Source organism: Carcharodon carcharias, chromosome 1 (assembly GCF_017639515.1).
Source record: "Carcharodon carcharias isolate sCarCar2 chromosome 1, sCarCar2.pri, whole genome shotgun sequence".
NCBI lineage: Eukaryota > Metazoa > Chordata > Chondrichthyes > Lamniformes > Lamnidae > Carcharodon > Carcharodon carcharias.
This window is the reverse complement of record NC_054467.1, coordinates 255,615,028-255,634,504: the sequence shown is the minus strand read 5'-3', so window position 1 is coordinate 255,634,504 and position 19,477 is coordinate 255,615,028. Positions and strand designations below refer to the sequence as shown.

The 19,477-nt window shown below is 44.4% G+C and overlaps 1 protein-coding gene across 4 annotated transcripts in view; it reads right to left on the bottom strand.

Moving 5' to 3' along the window:
* LOC121277089 (exocyst complex component 6B) overlaps nt 1–19,477 on the bottom strand; it is a 632,802-nt gene that overhangs the window by 344,197 nt on the left and 269,128 nt on the right. For all 4 annotated transcript variants that reach the window (XM_041186104.1, XM_041186075.1, XM_041186085.1 and 1 more), the window contains exon 8: nt 2,562–2,630. In XM_041186104.1, the coding sequence (XP_041042038.1) occupies nt 2,562–2,630 (69 nt within the window). The remainder of the gene's footprint in view (nt 1–2,561; nt 2,631–19,477) is intronic.

Here is a 19,477-nt window from a genome sequence, read left to right as displayed (position 1 = left end):
GGCGTTGCAGACTCGATAGGCCAAATGGCCTGCTTCTGTTCCTACGTCTTATGGGTCTTATGTTCTCTGGAGTTTAGTAGAATGAGCGGCAGTCATTGAAACATACATGATTCTGAAGGAGCTCGATAGGGTAGATGCATAGAGATTGATTCCGCTGGTCGGGGAATCTGAAACACGGAGGCACAGTCTCAGGATAAGGGGCCGATCATTTAGGGCTGAGATGAGAAGAAATTATTTCACTCAAAGGGTAGTAAACCTTTGGAATTCTCTACCCCAGAGGGTTGTGGATGCTCCATCACTGAATATATTTAAGGCTGAGATAGACAGATTTTTGGTCTCTCAGGGAGTCAAGGGATATGGGGAGTGGTGGGAAAGTGGAGTTGAAGTTCGAGATTAGCCGAGCGGACTTGACGGGCTGCATGCTCTATTCCTGCTCCGACTTTTTGTGCTCCCGTGAACAGTGGCTACACTTTAAAGGTAACTCATTGCCCATGAAGTGTTTTGGAACTATATCAATGGAAGTTTTATCTTCCTTTCTTTGAGAAAAGGAAGAAAGTTTTCTTGGTCATGGGGACATAAACTGAGCAGTGCGCTTGGAACCGCACCCCGGCATCTTCAGCTGGTTGGAAAAAGGAAGAAAAATAAGGAAAGTAAAGAGAATACCATGGATCCAGTAATAGAGACATTGGCTCGTCTAATTCCATACACAAATTAGTGAAGCCGATCTCAACTTGTATTGAGAGGCCATTAGTGACGTGATCCTCATAAGGATGAGAGTAAGTGGGTAGGTGAGGGGTAGAAGAAAGAAAATTAAATTGCCAGTTATGACAGCTACCAAACCAAATCCCAGTAACAGTCAGCGTCTTCAGGAGAGTGGGGAAACTGGGACAGGAAACAAAACTTATTTTAAAAAATCATCCTTAAAAAGTAGACATATAGACCCGCAATGCTTAAGGTTTAATGTACGATTATTTCACCCATCTAATTGTTATCCTGTTTTTGAGAGTTGTTAAGATACAGGCTCTTTGCACAAACTACTTTCAGCTATTTACCCGAACTGACGGACTCAGGAAATGATTGCTAACTGAGGAAACTCTTCAGATTTCTATGAAGGGCACAAATGAGTGTTCTTTTTACAGCCTTACCAGGAACAATAGATAAATGAAAAGATTTCAAGCTTACTTGCTGCTGCCCTGACACTGACCCCGTGGGCTAACATTTTGCCACTTTTGACCTTCCTGAGAGAGTTCAGGGCTTCCTGTGGCAGTGGCACCAATTCCCAGATAGCTCAGTCTCTCCCAACTTCCAGCTGCTGACGGTGGGAATTACGGATACCTACACCCTCTGTCACCAAGACCCTGACCATGGACTGACCTCGAGGCACAATCTGCAGCACAAAGCTGAACTTTTACCCTGCAGATAAGCAGGAGGGAAGCACAAGAAACTAGTGCAGCAGGCCCAAGCTTGTGGTATCTTTCCTTCCCATCTCAGCCTTGCTTTGAGCATTCAATCGAAGCAACACTACAAGTTATAGATGATCCGAAGTAAACTTTCTGTCTTAAACAGCTAGATCATAAGAATGTAAGAATTGGAAATAAATAAAAAGAAAGTGACAGCTTTAATACTCCTCACTTTGAGACACAGTTGCCTGAATGTCATGATTTGACTCCCAAGTCGTGTTGCTGTGTGGGCAAGGGGTTAAACAGCAGTTGCAATGGCAATCAGCAGTAGCCAGATGTGGTGATATTCCCTCGGACCAAGGACTAAAAACGCTTCACAAGGTAGCAAGCTGGCATTTCTATGAAGTTGCAGGCTGTGTAGTAGCACACTCCAATCTTCCACTATATACTGCAATAACTATGTCACGGAAATCAGAAACAAGCTGGAGGTTTACAGGTTAGATCAAGGTCACACAGGTTAATACTTTGGTTCCTATAAAGCATACCAAGCTGAAACATGAATGTGTCTTTTCCCTTTCCTGATACTGAAGGACGTTTCTAGAATTTGTTTTTATTTCAGATTCCATCACCCTGAGCTCTTTTGATTTATCTTAAATCCATTGTAAAGCAAGAACACCTGAATCATTTTTGTAAAGCCTTCCAATTGTATAATGGTTTCTGGTGTAACAGCGCAACTGGATCCCTCAACAAGACTTTGGACATTTCTTCTCTCCTGTGACACATTGTTTACTCTAATGGGGTCACATGAGTTCTGGAATGTCCTCTTATAAGAAGCCAGTTACTTACACAGAGCATCTGAAGCTTGAAATGCAGTCTCAGCACAGTTGGTACATGTGTTCTTTCCCACCAGTGTGAAAATACTCACCACGAAGCATGTGTCACAATCATATTAAATCCCACTGCCACCAAACAGGCAAGAGGATCAAGCCATGATTCCCAAATATCTGAGAAAACACTCTATCATGCTGACAGATGAGCAAATCTCTGCAGATCTGGATCAAAGATGTTCATTCCTCCTACATCTCCAGTCAGTTTTCACCATCTTCACCACCATCCCCCGTCCCACTTGGAATAAGCATGATTTGGAGCCAAGTGACTTACCAGTGCAGTATATATGTGCAGACATCTGTACACGGGGGAAAAGTCGACCAGATCTTGGGCGCTTAGTACCTGTCAGACACATGAAACAACATACACACACAAAAAGAAAAGGAGAGAAGGTGAAACTTAGTGCATGGCCCACATCCATATCAATCAATAACACTGTCAATCAAGGCAACACTTCCATAAAAACATCAAACGCAGATACCTATTATAAAAGACAGGTGTGCTGCAGCTGTTGGAAATGATCAGGACAATACCAGATCTGTATGTTTTGGGTTTGGCCTGTTTCCTCAACACATGTAACCAGGCCTCTCTTACTGGGATTAGAGGTTTTATTAAGTTGTGTCACTGGCCTTAAAGGAATCCTGCGGGATAATGGTCCCACAATGGATAAAGTGCTGTGAAATGTTATTGCTTACCATTAAATCACACACAGATTTTTAACATTTAAACTTTGAGAGTTAATGGACATTAAGGCAAGGGATATCGGTGTTCCATTTCCGGCAGCCAGTAACAACATCAAACACTCCCAGGTACAGCACAGGGTTAGATACAGAGTAAAGCTCCCTATATGCTGTCCCATCCAACACTCCCAGGGCAGGTACTGCACAGGTTAGATACAGAGTAAAGCTCCCTTAACTAAACTGTCCCCATCAAATGCACCAAAGGAAGGTACAATACGAATACAGAATAAAGCTCCCTCTACTCTGCCCTATCAAACACTGCCAGGACAGGTGCAGCACAGGGTTAGATACAGAGTAAAGCTCCCTCTACACTGTCCCCATCAAACATTCCAGGGCAGGAGCAGTACAGGGTTAGATACAGAGTAAAGCTCCCTCTACACTGTCCCCATCAAACACTCCCAGGACAGGTACAGCACGGGGTTAGATACAGAGCAAAGCTCCCTCTATACTGTCCCCATCAAACATTCCCAGGACAGGTACAGCACGGGGTTAGATACAGAGTAAAGCTCCCTCTATACTGTCCCCATCAAACATTCCCAGGACAGGTACAGCACGGAGTTAGATACAGAGTAAAGCTCCCTCCACACTGCCCCCATCAAACATTCCAGGGCAGGTACAGCACGGGGTTAGATACAGAGTAAAGGTCCCTCTACACTGTCCCCATCAAACATTCCAGGACAGGTACAGCACAGGGTTAGATACAGAGTAAAGCTCTCTCTACACTGTCCCCATCAAACATTCCAGGACAGGTACAGCACAGGGTTAAATACAGAGTAAAGCTCCCTCTCTTGAGATTTTCAAGATTTAGATTCAAAAAATTTTCATTTCAGCCCAGTAGCCTTTCATCTATCGTTTTAGCTTGCTGAGCATTTCCAGCATTTTCTGTTTATATTTCAGATTTCCAGCATCCGCAGTATTTTGCTATTTGTTCAAAAATATTTGTTGGGCAAACGTATGAATTGATATGGAACAAATACAGTAAAATGAAGTTTAGATACAGATTAGCGATGATCAAATCTAATTTTTGTCAAATCTCCTGCTTGGCCTCAGTGTCTTTTTTGTCAGATTATGTCTCCATGATGTGAATCATCTGATCCCCAGAATGGAAGACTGATCATGCATGCGCCACTGCTAGCACATTTGAGATAAAAATATGTAGCATCATAAGCTTCTGTATGCACATTTATGCAGTTCTCATTCAAAACACTTCCATATTCCACTCGCACCTTCATTCCTGCATTCCTGGTGCAGTTAAAACCGAAGTTTCCTCATTGCTGATGTTACCAGTTGCAAACCCAGTCACCAGGAAATTCAGGCCCATTGCTTATAAGAATTTCAGCTGCATTTTGAAACTGGCAAACACGATTATTTTTCTGAATGTAAATTTGTGACTAAGTGCCTTTTCTCGTGAACCGAGATGGTAGCATAGTGGTAATGTCGCTTGACTGGTTAGTAGTCCAGAAACCCAGCAAATGCTCTGGGAAAACGGGTTCAAATTCCACCACAGCAGCTGGTGGAATTCAAATTCAATTAATAAATTTGGAAATAATGGTGACCGTAAAAGTATTGGTTGCCATAAAAACCCATCTGGTTCACTAAAGGGAAGGAAATCTGCCGTCTTTACTTGATCTGGCCCACATATGACTCCAGACCCACAGCAATGTGGTTGAATCTTAACTGTCCTCTGAAATCGTCTAGCAAGCCACTCAGTTCAATTAGGGATGGGCAACAAAAGCTGGCCTTGCCACTAATGGAGACAGGGTTTTTGAATTTATTCAAGGCAGAGTTAGACAAGGGCTATGGGGGGCAGGCAGGAGAGTGGAGCTGAGACCACAACCAGATCAGCCGGGACCTTATTGGATGATGGAGCAGTTTTGAAGGGCCAAATGGCCAATACCTGCTATGCCCCTTGCCAGTGATACCCACATCCCGTGAAAAAGAAAAAAAAAATTCTGATACATTGGCATGTGTGTCAAAAACACTGCTCCTGATTCATCACTGCGTCTCGTAAACTAACCCGTGAAGTACACTGTATCTAATTTGGAGTCAATTTTAAACGTTCACCTTGCGCTTGGTGCCCTCCGTTCTGCTCACTATAACAATCTATAGCAAAGAAACTGGTTGCAGAACAAACGAAGGTTGTCCCAGCAGAGTTGCCCTGACTGGAGAGATTTCTAAAAAGGTTGTGGCACCTCGCAATCAGTTGATATTGATTCATTTGCTGTCCCTGGAATAAAATAGAAACATAGGAACAGGAGAAGGCCCTCAAGCCTGTTCCGCCATTCAATTAGATCATGGCTGATCTGTATCTCAACTCCATCCTCCTGGCTCGGCTCTATAGCCCGTCATATCCAAAAATCTATCAATTTCAGTTTAGAATTTTTTAAATGGCACCCCACCCCCTGCAGCCTCAACAGTTTTTCTGGGGAAAGAAGAGTTCCAAATTTCTATCAGCACAGGTCAATATTTTGTTTTTAAACAAGGCCTGTTCCTCACACATTTGCAACTAGTTTATTTTGTAATGTAATTGAGAACCATCCATTTACAACAAAGTAGCTCCGTGTAGCTATGCAAAGTTGCTGATATACATGAGTAGCTCGCCATAGATTTTTGTGCACTCCAGGACAAATATATCTAGGACATGGTTTTTTTTATTCATTCATGGGATGTGGGTGTCGCTGGCTAGGCCAGCATTTATTGCCCATCCCTAATTGCCCTCGAGAAGGCGGTGGTGAGCTGCCTTCTTGAACCACTGCAGTCTATGTGGTGTAGGTACACCCACAGTGCTGTTAGGGAGTTCCAGGATTTTGATCCAGCAACGGTGAAGGAATGGCGATATATTTCCAAGTCAGGATGGTGAGTGACTTGGAAATATAGGTGGTAGAGTTCCCATCTATCTGCTGCCCTTGTCCTTCTAGATGGTGGTGGTCGTGGGTTTGGAAGGTGCTGTCGAAGGAGCCTTGGTGAACTCCTGCAGTGCATCTTTTTAGATGGTACACACTGCTGCTACTGTGCATCGATGGTGGAGGGAGTGAATGTTTGTGGATGTGGTGCCAATCAAGCGGTGTCAAGCTTTTTGAGTGTTTTGGGAGCTGCACTCATCCAGGCAAGTGGGGAATATTCCATTGCACTCCTGACTTGTGCCTTGTAGATGGTGGACAAGCTTTGGGGAGTCAGGGGGTGAGTTACTTGTCACATGATTCCTAGCCTCTGACCTGCTCTTGTAGCCACAGTATTTATATGGCTAGTTCAGTTCAGTTTCTGGACAATGGTGATATCAATACACTTCTGTCCACATTGTGCCTCAAATTTAATAAAACAAAATAATTCTCGAGGGCTATAACATAATCATCTTGCATTATCTTAAGGATGCTAGAGACCTGAGTAATAAACTAGCTTGTGACTCACACAAGGGACTCAACCTTTCTAAGGAAAAGGTATTAACAATTGCCAATGGCAGGAATGTATTACATGGTTGACCTCCAGGAATGCAACCAACCAGGTTTGGCAACATTAATGTCTTGGGACATAATTTTTTTTTCACCTTAAAGGTGCCATATCCACGGATAAGTAGAGATTTAGTGCGAAGCACAGACATGAGATGTCGAGTGGCCTCTTCCCGCGCTGCATCATCCTATAAATTGGTCTTTGGGCTCCATCTCAATAAAACATTTACTTAAAACAATTGGCTCTTTTGAAATAAAGCTCAAGGAAAAGGAAAACCTCCCATGAAGTTCAGAGCTAAAAATATTATATTTAAAATTTACAGATGTTCTGGACTGTTTTCAAGGCTGTAATCACAACTCCAGGGTTTAGAGGATGCTTACAAACCACAACTAAATCCAGAGATGAGATTACAGATTTAAACTCTCTACCATCTATCCACTCGTTTTCAAGCACATTACAAAGTTCACTCATGGAGAGCAAGAGGAAAGAGAGGTTATTCTTTCCTTTTATGGCAGACAGCACCATGTGCAGGGTAAGTTGCCGAGAAGTAACCGTATCTGCTTTAGAAGGCGGGCAACAGCGACACACTCGCTACAACATTTAGTGGATCGCAATCAACTGCTCAGTGACTTTTATTTTCTGTAAATCAGTTAGGTTGTTAACAAGGGCAATTTCACTTGCATTTGTCAGCTATGCAACGATACTGCAACGAGCAAAAAGGGTGACTGATGAATGAAAAGAGAAAAAGGCTTTCATTAATGCAGTGCATTTTACAACCTTGGGATGCCCCAAAATGGTTACAGCCAACTAAGTGCAGTCACTGTTGTAATGTGGACAACACAGAGCCAATTTTCACACACAATTACAATCATATTGCGATATGGGCCAGATAACACATCTTATGCTGTTGGTTGAAGGATAACGATTGGTGAGGACACCAGGGCGAATTCCCCTCCTCCTCTTCAAATAGGAAGTACCTCTGATCGGGCAGGGCTCCCTCAGAAGTGTGCACCTTGATTATGTGCATAAATCTTGAGCTCATAATTGTCAATTCAGAGGTTAAAGTTTTACTACTGAGCTACAGCTGACACTTGACAGCGCAGAGATACCCATGCCAAATTTCCAATCTTGACTTGGCTGCAAGGTGATGCATACAACCATGCCCAGAAATGAAGACAATATTAAGCTCACAGGTAGCATAAGTGTTGCCCAATATGTTACTGTGCCATCTTGGGCAAGTACAAAAAGAAGTATCCTTACAACCTTGTCAAGCACAAATTATTAGTCAGAATTAAAATTGGAGTTATATTCATCATGGTCAAATTGATTTTTGTTTTCTCTCCTGCACCTCCTAGTGGATAGATGAATTTCCGTCAGTGTTACCAACTCTCAGAACTCTATTAAGGTAACATGAGCCAATTACCCTGGAGTTATTACACCATTAAGTCCTTAAGAGTTCTTACTGCAACTCCACATCATCTCAAATATGCTATTCTGCAGTCTCTGGATTCCATTACCATTAATGATGATTGGGTTTAATAAGAGGTAATGACATACATTTTCAGTGGCATGGGATCAATGAAAACCAGATAAATCCTATTCACAGGGTTAATTCTCAATTACAGAGAACCTTAAATATAAACAAGCTGTTTTGGGAAAATTAAAACTCACCTCGGGGTAGCTCAATCCTCATTTTGTGTTCAACTGGGTGGAGGTATTTTGATGCTGGAGAGCAGAGCATTGGTGTCGATAGCTAGAGGTGCCAGGTCTGGTAGAGGGTGACTTAGGTACACATTTGTGGGACCGTTACCGACAGTGACTCCACCGGACGGTAACAGTGTCGACCGCAGCAAGTGCAATCGGCCAGCCTGACGGACAAAGGTGCCCACACATTTCACACTGCAGTCTTTGCGCAGATACTGGGAAAGGTCTGGGGCCACAGAACAAAGCTTGTGGCTTTTGAAACAATTGCGCAACTGGCCTTCTGGCTGGGTAGGGAAGGAGGAGTGGGGAGAGAGAAAATGGAGTTACAAGCTCCCTTATAATGGTCATCCAACTGAAATATAAACAACAAATAAACTTTCAACAAAAAAAAGGTTCCTGAACCTTCTAGGTTAGCAATGCAATGAATCTCTCCAATAACTTCCATTACATAATGCCTTTAAAGGTGAAAAATGCCCAAAGACAATTTGCCATTGGAGATTAGAGCCAAGCAAGAGGAAAATTATAGCATTGGTCAAATGTGCAGTGAAGAAGGTGGGTTTTCATGTGACTTCTGATTTTTTTTATTCATTCATGGGATGTGGGCTTTACTGGCTAGGCCAGCATTTATTTCCCATCCCTAATTGCCCTTGGGAAGGTGATGGTGAACTGCCTTCTTGAGCCGCTGCAGTCCATGTAGTGTAGGTATACCAACAGTGCTGTTAGGGAGGGAGTTCCAGGATTTTGACCCAGTGACAGTGAAGGAGCAGCGATATATTTCCAGGTCAGGATGTTGTGTGGTTTGGAGGGGAATTTCCAGACAGTGGTGTTCCCATCTATCTGCTGCCCTTATCCTTCTAGATGGTAGCGGTTGTGGGTTTGGAAGGTGCTGTCTAAGGAACCTTGGTGAGTTTCTGCACTGCATCTTGAAGATGGTACATACTGCTGCTACTGTGCATCGATGGTGGAGGGAGTGAATTTTTGTGGATGTGGTGCCAGTCAAGCAGGCTGCTTTGTCCTGGATGGTGTCAAGCTTCTTTAGTATTGTTGGAGCTGCACTCATCCAGGGAAGTGGAAAGTATTCCATCACACTCCTGACTTGTGCCTTGTAGATGGTGGACAGGTTTTGGGGAGTCAGGAGGTGAGTTACTCGCCGCAGGATTCCTAGTCTCTGACCTGCTCTTGTAGTCACAGTATTTAGTGACTATGACTAGTCCAGTTCAGTTTCTGGTCAGGGAGGAGGTATGTTTGAGGTTTTGGATGAGAGTTATAGCCTGGGAAAAATAGCCGAACGCTCTCAGCAATGGTGAAGTGCAAGGAGGGGAGAACACACAAGACCTTAGTCAAAAAAACAAAGAGTGAGCAGAGGCATGGGGCTGGAGGAAGTTTCAGAGTCATGAAGAATGAAGCAGGAGAGGGTGTGCAGACCAGGATCCTGAACTTAATGCACGGATGAATAAGGAGGCTTATAAGGACAATGGAAACAGGAACTTTGTTCAGCATCCATGAGGATGAAATTGGAAAAGTCTGGTCTGGAATCCATGAATGAGGCGCCAATTGGAGTGGGCGTGAAATCGGGTTAAAGACAGGTGATAATAAGCCCCTCAAGCCTGCATTGCTATTCAGGAAAGATCATGGTTGATCTGATTGTGGCCTTAACACCATTTTCCTGCCTGCCCACACCCCAACACCCCTTAAACCTTGTTGAGCAAAAATCTGTCTACTTCAACCTTGAATATATTCAATGACCCAGCCTCCACTACTCTCTGTGGAAGAAAATTCCAAACACTAACCATCATCAGAGAGAAGAAATTCCTCCTCATTTCCATCTTAAGTGGCAGACCCCTTAGTTTTAAACTGTGTCTCCTATTTCTAGATTGCCCCATGAGGGGAAATATCATCTTACCAGATACCCTGCCAAGCCCCCCTCAGAATCTTATATTTTTCAATAAGATCACCTTTCATTCTTCTAAACTCAGTGAGTATAGGCCCAGACTACTCAAGCTTTCCTCATAAAACAACTCCATCCTCCCAGGAATCAGCTATGCTTCAGAGACAGAAGTAGGAAGTCCAGGCAGCGAACTGCAGTGGGATTTGAGGCTCAAGCAGGACAACAGTAATACATCATCTGATTGAGCGAGTTTCTTGGAAGAAGGAGATTAGGTGGGAGTTCAGCAAGATGGATATGGATGCACCAACTCTGGAAATCAATTATGTTCAGGTAGTGATTCATTATGATGGGATATAAACAGATATAGTTCACTCAAACTGCAAACATATCCACTGGCCAGCAATCACAAAGCAGCTGGAGTTTAACAGGCAGTTTGTTCTTCACTTCTTGCTAAAGTATCATCACTCCCCAAGTCTCTGCTGACCCAAACCACCTCAAGACATGAACTTGAGATTAAAAAGAAGCCATCTGGTCAATCAAAGCTCTACTTCTATCTTGTCCGATAAATTAGCTGATGCTATTCTAGCTGCATGAAAAGTTTCATCTCAACTCCACCTTCTGTTAGATGAAACACTACACCCTGACTGAAAGATCATACAGCCCCTCCAATGAATAAGTTCATTGCTGAATTTTACATATCCCATACCATACCCCTTATTCTTTGATTTATTCTATTTCTTGCAAATTTCTTCCCATTGCTTCAGGGGACTTTGTACAGCTGAACTCACCACACTCTTTGGAGTAGCTCATTCTGTATTGGTCCTCACCTTCACTCTCACCTGTGACTGTTAACAGAGGCCACTCCCCAGTCAACCGTTTTGACCGGCAGGCCAACCAGGTGAGGGTAGCCATCAGGTCTCCCAGGGTAGCCATTGGGTCTCCTACCCTTGGCGACTTAGGGATTTGTCTACCCTGGCATGCGGAGACTGATTCTGGTGGACTGGGTGGTTGAGACCAATCTAAGGTCTAACTTTCCTGAAGGCAGGTCAGCACCATGTTGTGGAACATGAAGAGCTCAACGAGACATTCTGGTCATCCACTGCCTCTGGATCTATCTCCGACCGTCTAGACTGGTCTCGCCACTGGACCAAGATAGGTCAGGGCAAGATAATGAGGTTGATGATGCACAACTCTCCCTCACTATAATCCAATTCACGCACAACTCATGATAATCATCTTTCTATTTGTTACAAGTCCTGTGGCGATGGACAAGCAACATAGCAGCAGGTGTGGATTCACTGGGAGCTTAACCGCCAACCTGTAGACAGGCATTTCAGGCCATGGGGCACTTTACAGTGGAAGGAAGCAGAAGTGGAACTCGGCAGCCCCCAGCTGACTGGACAAATCTTTTCAGGACCACACTGTTCACCTCCTTTGTATTAGATAGGGGCTAGAAAAGATGCCCTAAACATTGTCTGCTTCACCTCCCTGGCCAGTAATTCACAGCTGGCAAGGATCCCATCAACATGGTCATAAGTTAATCTCAAAAAATAAAGGTGACACTGGTCATCATTGGCACATGGAACGTGCATAACCTCATGGAAAACACCACAGCAAACAGACTAGAAATGCTCTTGTTGGTTGAAAGCTGGCTAGCTACGACATTCAGGTCGCACCTTCACCAACCACCACCCCGCCCCTAGTCTAGTGATGACATAGCCAATTAGATGCCAATGCACGGAATGGAGTTACATCCAAGATTTCTTGTGTGATTAGGAAAGCTGAAAACTGTGTTGGTGATGAAGAGTTCATGCTCAGCACACATCTTCAGTGAGTCCACCTGAGGAACAGCAGCTCAAGGAAGTCAGTGCAGGTTACATCTTTTTTGGAGCAGCCATGAAAAAGAAGAAATGCACTTTACTGTCATGAACCGTCTCCTCAGTAAGTTGACTTGCCTTCCCAGGGGTGTTAATGGTCATCTGGTAGTGCCCCCTGCACAGCAACAGGCAAGCAACTCTCATTAGTGTGTACACTCCAACCATGACAACCCTGATAAGGTCAAGGATAAATTCTATGGTGACCTCCACACTTTGATTACTACTGTGCCAAAGTCAGTCAAGCTTATCACTCTTGGTGACTTAAAGGCAAGAGTTGGTGCAGATCACCAGCGTGGGAAGGGGTCATGGAAAAAAAACTTGGCAGCTCTAAGAGTAATGGTCTCCTTTTGCTCAAGGTATGTGTTGAGCATGAGCTCTTAATCATCAACAAATTTTCCACCTCGCTAATCGCAACAAGGTTTCACCCCAATAGTATGCACTGGCATCTAATCAACTATGTCATCACCAGGCAGAGGGACAGGCAGCATGTGCAATTAATGAAAGCCATGTGCAGTGCTGACTGCTGGACTGGCCACTGTCTTATCATCTGAAAGCTAAATATCAAGATCTATCCTCCAAGATGCCCACAGGGCACAAAGGTTCAGAAGTGTCTCAGTGTCTCAAAGCTCAAACAGGCAGTCATGAATGAATTTCTCTCAGAGAAATTCAAGAGTCACCTGTGTACAATAAGAACATCCTCACTACATTGAGGATGACTGGGCAAGCTTCAGGGATATAGTGTACTCCACTGTTCTCGAGGCCCTTTGTCCTACCTCTCTTTGCTGGCCAGAAAGACTGGAAGAGGTTTTAAATGCTCTAAAATCTATCTACAAGCCCCAGTCTAACGGTTCATAACCGATCCTCAGTGCCAACAAGTCAACATTGCTCACAGAAAAACCCAAATTCTAAAAGGATGGACAGCGCACTTTAACCACAACCTCAATCAACCTTCTGTGAAGAGGCAACCAACAGGCTGCCACAGGTTACCAGCAACTAGACTCTTGATAACCCTTCCATGTTGTTAGAAGTGATGAACACAATCGAACTCCTGTGGAGCAGCAAAGTTCCAGGAGCTGAGGCTAACCCAGCTTAAACTCTTTCTTGGACTCGAACTCAAGTTCTGTCGAAGGGTCATGAGGACTCGAAACGTCAACTCTTTTCTTCTCTGCCGATGCTGCCAGACCTGCTGAGTTTTTCCAGGTAATTCTGTTTTTGTTTTAAATGTTGATGTCAATGCCTGGTCAAGAAGCTCACTGAACTCTTTTGGGGCTATATGGGAGCAAGGAACCATCCCGCAAGAAAATGAAATGCATCCACTGTGCACCTGTACGAGCAGAAAGAGGCTCACTGATCTTGCGGCAATCAGAAGAATCTCACTCCTCTCCATCACTGGCAAAACCTTCTGAACCATTAGTGCAACATCTCAACAAGGATCTGCTGCCAAAGAGCCAGTGTGGTTTCAGAAAAGGTCAAAGAACCACTGATAGGGTGTTTTCAGTTAGAAAGTTCCAGGGAGAAATGTCAGGAGCAGAACATGGATCTCTACACAGTAGACCTGACCAAGGCCTTTAAAACTGTCAGCTGTGAAAACCTTTGGAATACACTGGAGAAATTCAGCTGCCCTGAGAAATATATCACGATGGTTCAATAGTTCCATGACGGAAGATGACCATCACCTATATCCTGGATGTGAGTATTCTGATCCATTCCCAGCCACTAATGGCGTTAAACAGGGGTGCCTTGCTCCCAAAGGGACATTGATGTGTGGAATTCTCTTCGCCAGAGAGTGGTGGAGGCTGGGTCTTCGAATTTATTCAAGGCAGGGTTAGCAGATTTTTGTTTGGCAAGGGAGTCAAGGATTCTGGGGGTCAGACAGGAAAGTGAAGCTGAGACCACAACCAGATCAGCCATGATCCTATTGAATGGTGGAGCAAGCACGAAGGGCCAAATGGTTACTCCCGCTCCTATATCCTTCTGTTCCTACCAAACACCACAGCTGATGAACATGGTCACCTTCACCTTGAAGGCAAAACACGAAGGAGCTTCAGGCAGTCTGAAATAATCTGTTCATAACCTCTGTAAATCAATTATCACAGCTACTAAATGCAACATTACAGCAAAGCACACCAACTGTTGGTGTATTCCTGCTCTTGTATAAAGTCAATAAAGTTGGATATATTATACTTAATCCCCTCATCTAAGTCACTGATGTAATAAAGCCCAAGCACTTAATCTTGTGCCAGTTCCCAACCTGCTATAATGCAGTCCTCGGGGACCATATCTTGAAACCACGCTATAGGTTATACCAGGTTATTTCAGAGTTATGTCTTTTACAGGTGCCTGGTGCTCAGACTTGATCCCTCCAGTGTCAGCAGCATTATTGCATGCTTGTCGCTTCAATTTCCTCACTCTCCAAAATAAGTTAGTAAAGCAAGTGTTTTTTTAAAAAGTGGGCGGCTGTGTTTGTCATGGGGATAGGCTTGCAAAATGAAAATTTTGGGGTCCAAGACGGACCCATTTTATACTACTTTCCATGCCATAGAAGACCACGTTATAGGAGGGCCCAAATGTGTACCTGCCATCCCAAAGATGATCAGTCTATTCCTACCCTTTTCAGTCCACGGCCAACCAGGATTTTGCCCCAATGATAGTGAAGGAACCATCTCTTGAATCTGCCGTTACCTCTTCAATATCCTTTCATGTATTCCACAGCACCATTATTCTTCGGAATGTTACTGGGGCTTAATGGGTTAGATTATGATAACAGGTTGCATAAGTGTGGCTTGTATTCCCTTAAAAGATTGGGAATGATCTGGCTGAGGGTGTTATACATGTTGAAAGGATTAGACTTTGTGGAAAAAGTAGCTAAAGTATTTCTTTTGGTGGCGGAATCAAAAATACGGGGCCACAATAATAAAATTAGAGCTGGACCACTTAGGGGGAAAATCACAAAGCATTCTTTCCAAGCAAAGGTAGAAGAAATCTGTAATTCTTCTCCCCGCCACTCCCACAAAAGGTCGTGGATGCTTGGAGGTCAACTGGAGTTTTGAGACTGAGATTGATAAATCTTTGCTAGGTATGAGTATCAAGGGACAGGAAGCTAAGAAAATGGAGCTGAGATGCAGTCCGGCCTTGATTTAAATGAAAATCAGAACAGATTCGAGGGGCTGAATGGCCTATCCCTGTATGTATGTTCTGAGTGGAAAGGGAAACAAAGGACTCGAAGTACTCCATTCCACAAGGTGATCAAGCTCCTGTTCTGGTGTCTGCAGGAACTGTTTTTTGCACGTGCATCTTTGCAAACAGCAACACCCGAACCCGTTAAATATCCTGCACCAATTCATCAAATGGGCTGGCTCGTCACCGCACCATAAAAAGTACAGGAACTTTGGCTGATACCAAAAGACTACCACGTCAAAAACATCCACTTATTGCCACAATCAGGCCATCTCATTGATCATTGTTTGTTCCCTTCAGAACCATTAAACAGTCATAGGGAACTAAGCAAAAAAACAACACAACAAAGAGCAACCTTCATATCTGTTGAGCTGCACGTCGATGGAATTTGGATGTGTTGCTGGCCCATGGGGTGCGGAAACTGCTTACGTCAGACGAGAAGGGCAAGGTTCCAATGGTCATGTTCCTCGGCAGAGGAGAGGAAATGGGCAATCAGCGTTAAAAGTGAGAGGCTTTTTCCCTAAATGATTTGACATCAAAAACATACAGCTGGGCCCGTTGAGAAATGCCAAGCTTGATTACACTGCTGGTAAAAACAACAACACAATCTGATAGTGCTAGGCAAAGCCATGTGTCAGCCATGTCACCAGGGCATGCTTCTTTCAGGCACTTCCCATTTAAGTTTAAATGTAAACGTCCTCAAACTTATCTGCATCAGCAAAGGGCATCTCCCCTTGATGGCATGATGTTGTGCTGAGCCATATAAACCAGAAGGTCACAAGTTCTATTCCTGAATGATCTCATCTGCGATGGCATTAAGGCAAAATAATCAGTTCCATCAGTTCAAGAACAAGAGAAGGAATAATCACAGAAAATGCTGGACAGCATCTGTAGAAACAGAGTCTTTGTTTCGAGTCTTTTTTATATTCATTCATGGGACTTGGGCATTGCTGACTAGGTCAGCATTTATTGTCCAACCCTAATTGTTCTTGTTCAGAGGACAGCAGATTTCCTTCCCTAAAGGACATTAGTGAACCAGATAGGTTTTTATGACAACAGCCGTGGTCATCGTCAGACTTTTAATTCCAGATTTTTTTATTGAATTCAAATTCCACTATATGCCGTGGCGGGATTTGAACCCTGGTTCCCAGAGCATCATCTTGGGTCTTTGTATTACTAGTCCAGTGACAATACCACTATGCCACTACCTCCCCTTCTTCAGGGTCATAAAGACTCAAAATGTTAACTCTGTTTCTCTCTCCACAGATGCTGTCAGGCCTGCTGAGTTTTTCCAGTATTTTCTGTTTTCATTTCCCCCCACCACCATTCAAAAGTGTGGACAACCAGCAAAAATATTCTTGACTGGGATCCCCCTCGCGTGTTAAACAACATCAGAACACTTGTGCTGGGCTTACACCAAAAGGATGGACAATTTGGGGAGACACTGAAAATCTCCTGAAGCTGTGGGCTGGATTTTATGTGCTCCCAGTGGTGTGTTTTCAGCGGGGAGCACATCACAGAATCACACAGCGCTGAAGAGGCCCTTTGGCCATTTGAGTCTGCACCACGTGAGAAACACCTGACCTACCTACCTACCGAATCCCATTTACCAGCACTTGGCCCATAGCCTTGAATGTTATGACGTGCCAAGTGCTCATCCAGGTACTTTTTAAAGGATGTGAGGCAAACCACCTCCACCACCCTCCCAGGGAGTGCATTCTAGACCGTCACCAGCCTCTGGGTAAAAAAGTTTTTTCCTCACATCCCCCCTAAACCTCCTGCCCCTCACCTTGAACTTATGGCCCCTTGTGACTGACCCTTCAACTAAGGGGAACAGCTGCTCCCTATCTACCCTGTCCATGCCCCTCATAATCTTGTACACCTCGATCAGGTCATCCCTCAGTCTTCTCTGCTCCAACAAAAACAACCCAAGTCTATCCAACCTCTCTTCATAACTTAAATGTTTCATCCCAGGCAACATCCTGGTGAATCTCCTCTGCACTCCCCTCCAGTGCAATCACATCCTTCCAATAATGTGGCGACCAGAACTGTACACAGTATTCCAGCTGTGGCCTCACCAAGGTTCTATACAATTCCAACATGACCTCCCTACTTTTATAATCTATGCCCTTGATTGGTAAAGGCAAGTGTCCCATATGCCTTTTTCACCACCCCACTAACATGCCCCTCTGCCTTCAGAGATCTGTGGATACACACGCCAAGGTCCCTTTGTTCTCAGAGCTTCCTAGTGCTATGCTGTTCACTGAATACTTCATTGTCATAAAACCAGGTGGGTGCCCAGCCCACCACCTTTCCGAGCTCAGCTCCATGACATGGTAGGTGGTCGGGTGTCAACATCGGCAGCCTGCCTATCATACTTAAATAAATAATCAAGGGTCAATTGAGCTTCTTAACAAGCCAATTGACCCAGATAATAGGCTGCCTACGTCATAATACAGATGGCTTGGGCAGGAGGGCAGGAATGGGCAAGCTGTTTTTAAGCAGGCAGGAAAGAAGGTGGGTACTATCTTCAGGGTATTCTCCCTTTGTGCATCTGGGTCAGCCCCTGGCAGATAGTATCCCCCCTTTCTTCCTACCCACCTGCTCTTTAAAATCCACCAAACCAGTCCCCTGTGCTCCCTCCCTAAGCTGGCCAAACTTTGCCTACCCAGTACCCTGTACTTATCTCACTCTGACACCCATTGGGTCTTCTTCTTGGGACTGGACTGCAGTTCGGCAGCAACCATTAATGAGATTTTGGCACTGCTGGAGCTGCCAGCCAGTGAAGAGCGGAAATCCCACAGTCAACCCACAGTGCAGGGCTGTGGGGGCGGCCTGGCTTGAAGCGAGTTGGCTTCTGGCCAACTTCTCCTCTCTCTCTCCACCCCCCACCACCCCCCCCCCCCCCCCCACCCACCGCCCCCCTCCACCCCTCCACCCCACCCCCGTAATATGCAGCTCTGTATCTCAGCACAAACAGAAAAAGAGGAGAAAAGAGAAATAAAAATGCAATACATTGTATTCATTTCTATCCTGCCCTCTCTATTCCTTAGGGAAACAGGAAGTTGAATTGGAACAGGGTAGGGGGAGGAGAAGCTGGAGGAAAGGTGAAGAGGAATAATTGCGACTTTTGATCAGCCCACGAACTCTGCAAATCATGACCAGCAATCTGCCAGTGTGAACATGGCACAGTAACAATTGTGTATGGCGTCAATTACGCTCAGAATTTCTCGGCTCCCACAAGTATGCATGGGAAACCGAGTCCCAGCAGTGTAAGTAGGTTGATGAGATCAGCAAGCCACCAGGACATTTATAGAGATTTATTGGTACGTATCACTGATACACTTCCCGCCTCCACCCACTATTCTAATATAGCCATTAGATGTGGTGACACTATTTTTTGCGGTTTAGTGGAACAAAAAGAACATAGAATTTCCAACTCGGTGAACTCCCTCTAATGCCACGCCACAAAACTGATCCCTTCAGAAAAACATGTCCACCGCAATGGCTGGAACTGCCAGCTTGGTTCACTTGGTAAACAGTCTTGTTTCTGAGTCTGAAGGCCTCAGGTTCAAGACCCACTCCAGGGCATTAAGCACAGATTGTAGAGGAACCATTCAGCCTTGGACTGAGGGTGTGCTGCACTTTCAGAGGTGCTTTCTTGCTTGGAATTACGTACAATATGTAGCAATGAAATAGGTCATTCAGCCCCAGCAGTACATGTCACCGTTTATAATCAACTCAAGCCTCCTATCTAACCTTACCTAACTCTATCAGCAAAACCTGCGCTTCCCTTCTACCATAAATGCTTGTCTATCCCCTTAAAGGTATCTAAACTTAACCACTCCCTGTGGTAGTGAATTCCACAGCCTCACCACGCTCTGGATATAGCATTCACATCTGCCTGTTTAGTGTGGTGCAAAAGAATAGCAATGAGATATCCTAGTGTCCTGACGAACATCTACCTTTAAACCAAATCGAACAAACAAATCAACTGGTCATTAACACAACCGTCTGTGGGAGTTTGCTGTGCACCAAGAGTTTGCCACGTGGGCAACGTATTGCATTGGCTGTGAATCGCTTTTTGATGTGAAAGGCACGATTCCAAGTAAACTCAATCTTTCTATTTCTAATTCAAACAAGTGCTAAATGTCATAGCTTGAAGTCAAACGTAAACTGCCTAAGCCACTGATAAACTCAAAGCTGCATATTTAGTAAGGCGGCTGTGGTTCAAGTTCCTTCAGGATCTTCATCATAATGTGCCAGTTATAATTAGTTCAAAAAGAAAACCCAACATGAACCTAAAAACAGGAAGTGCTGGAAAAACTGAACAGGTCTGGCAGCACCTGAGGAAAG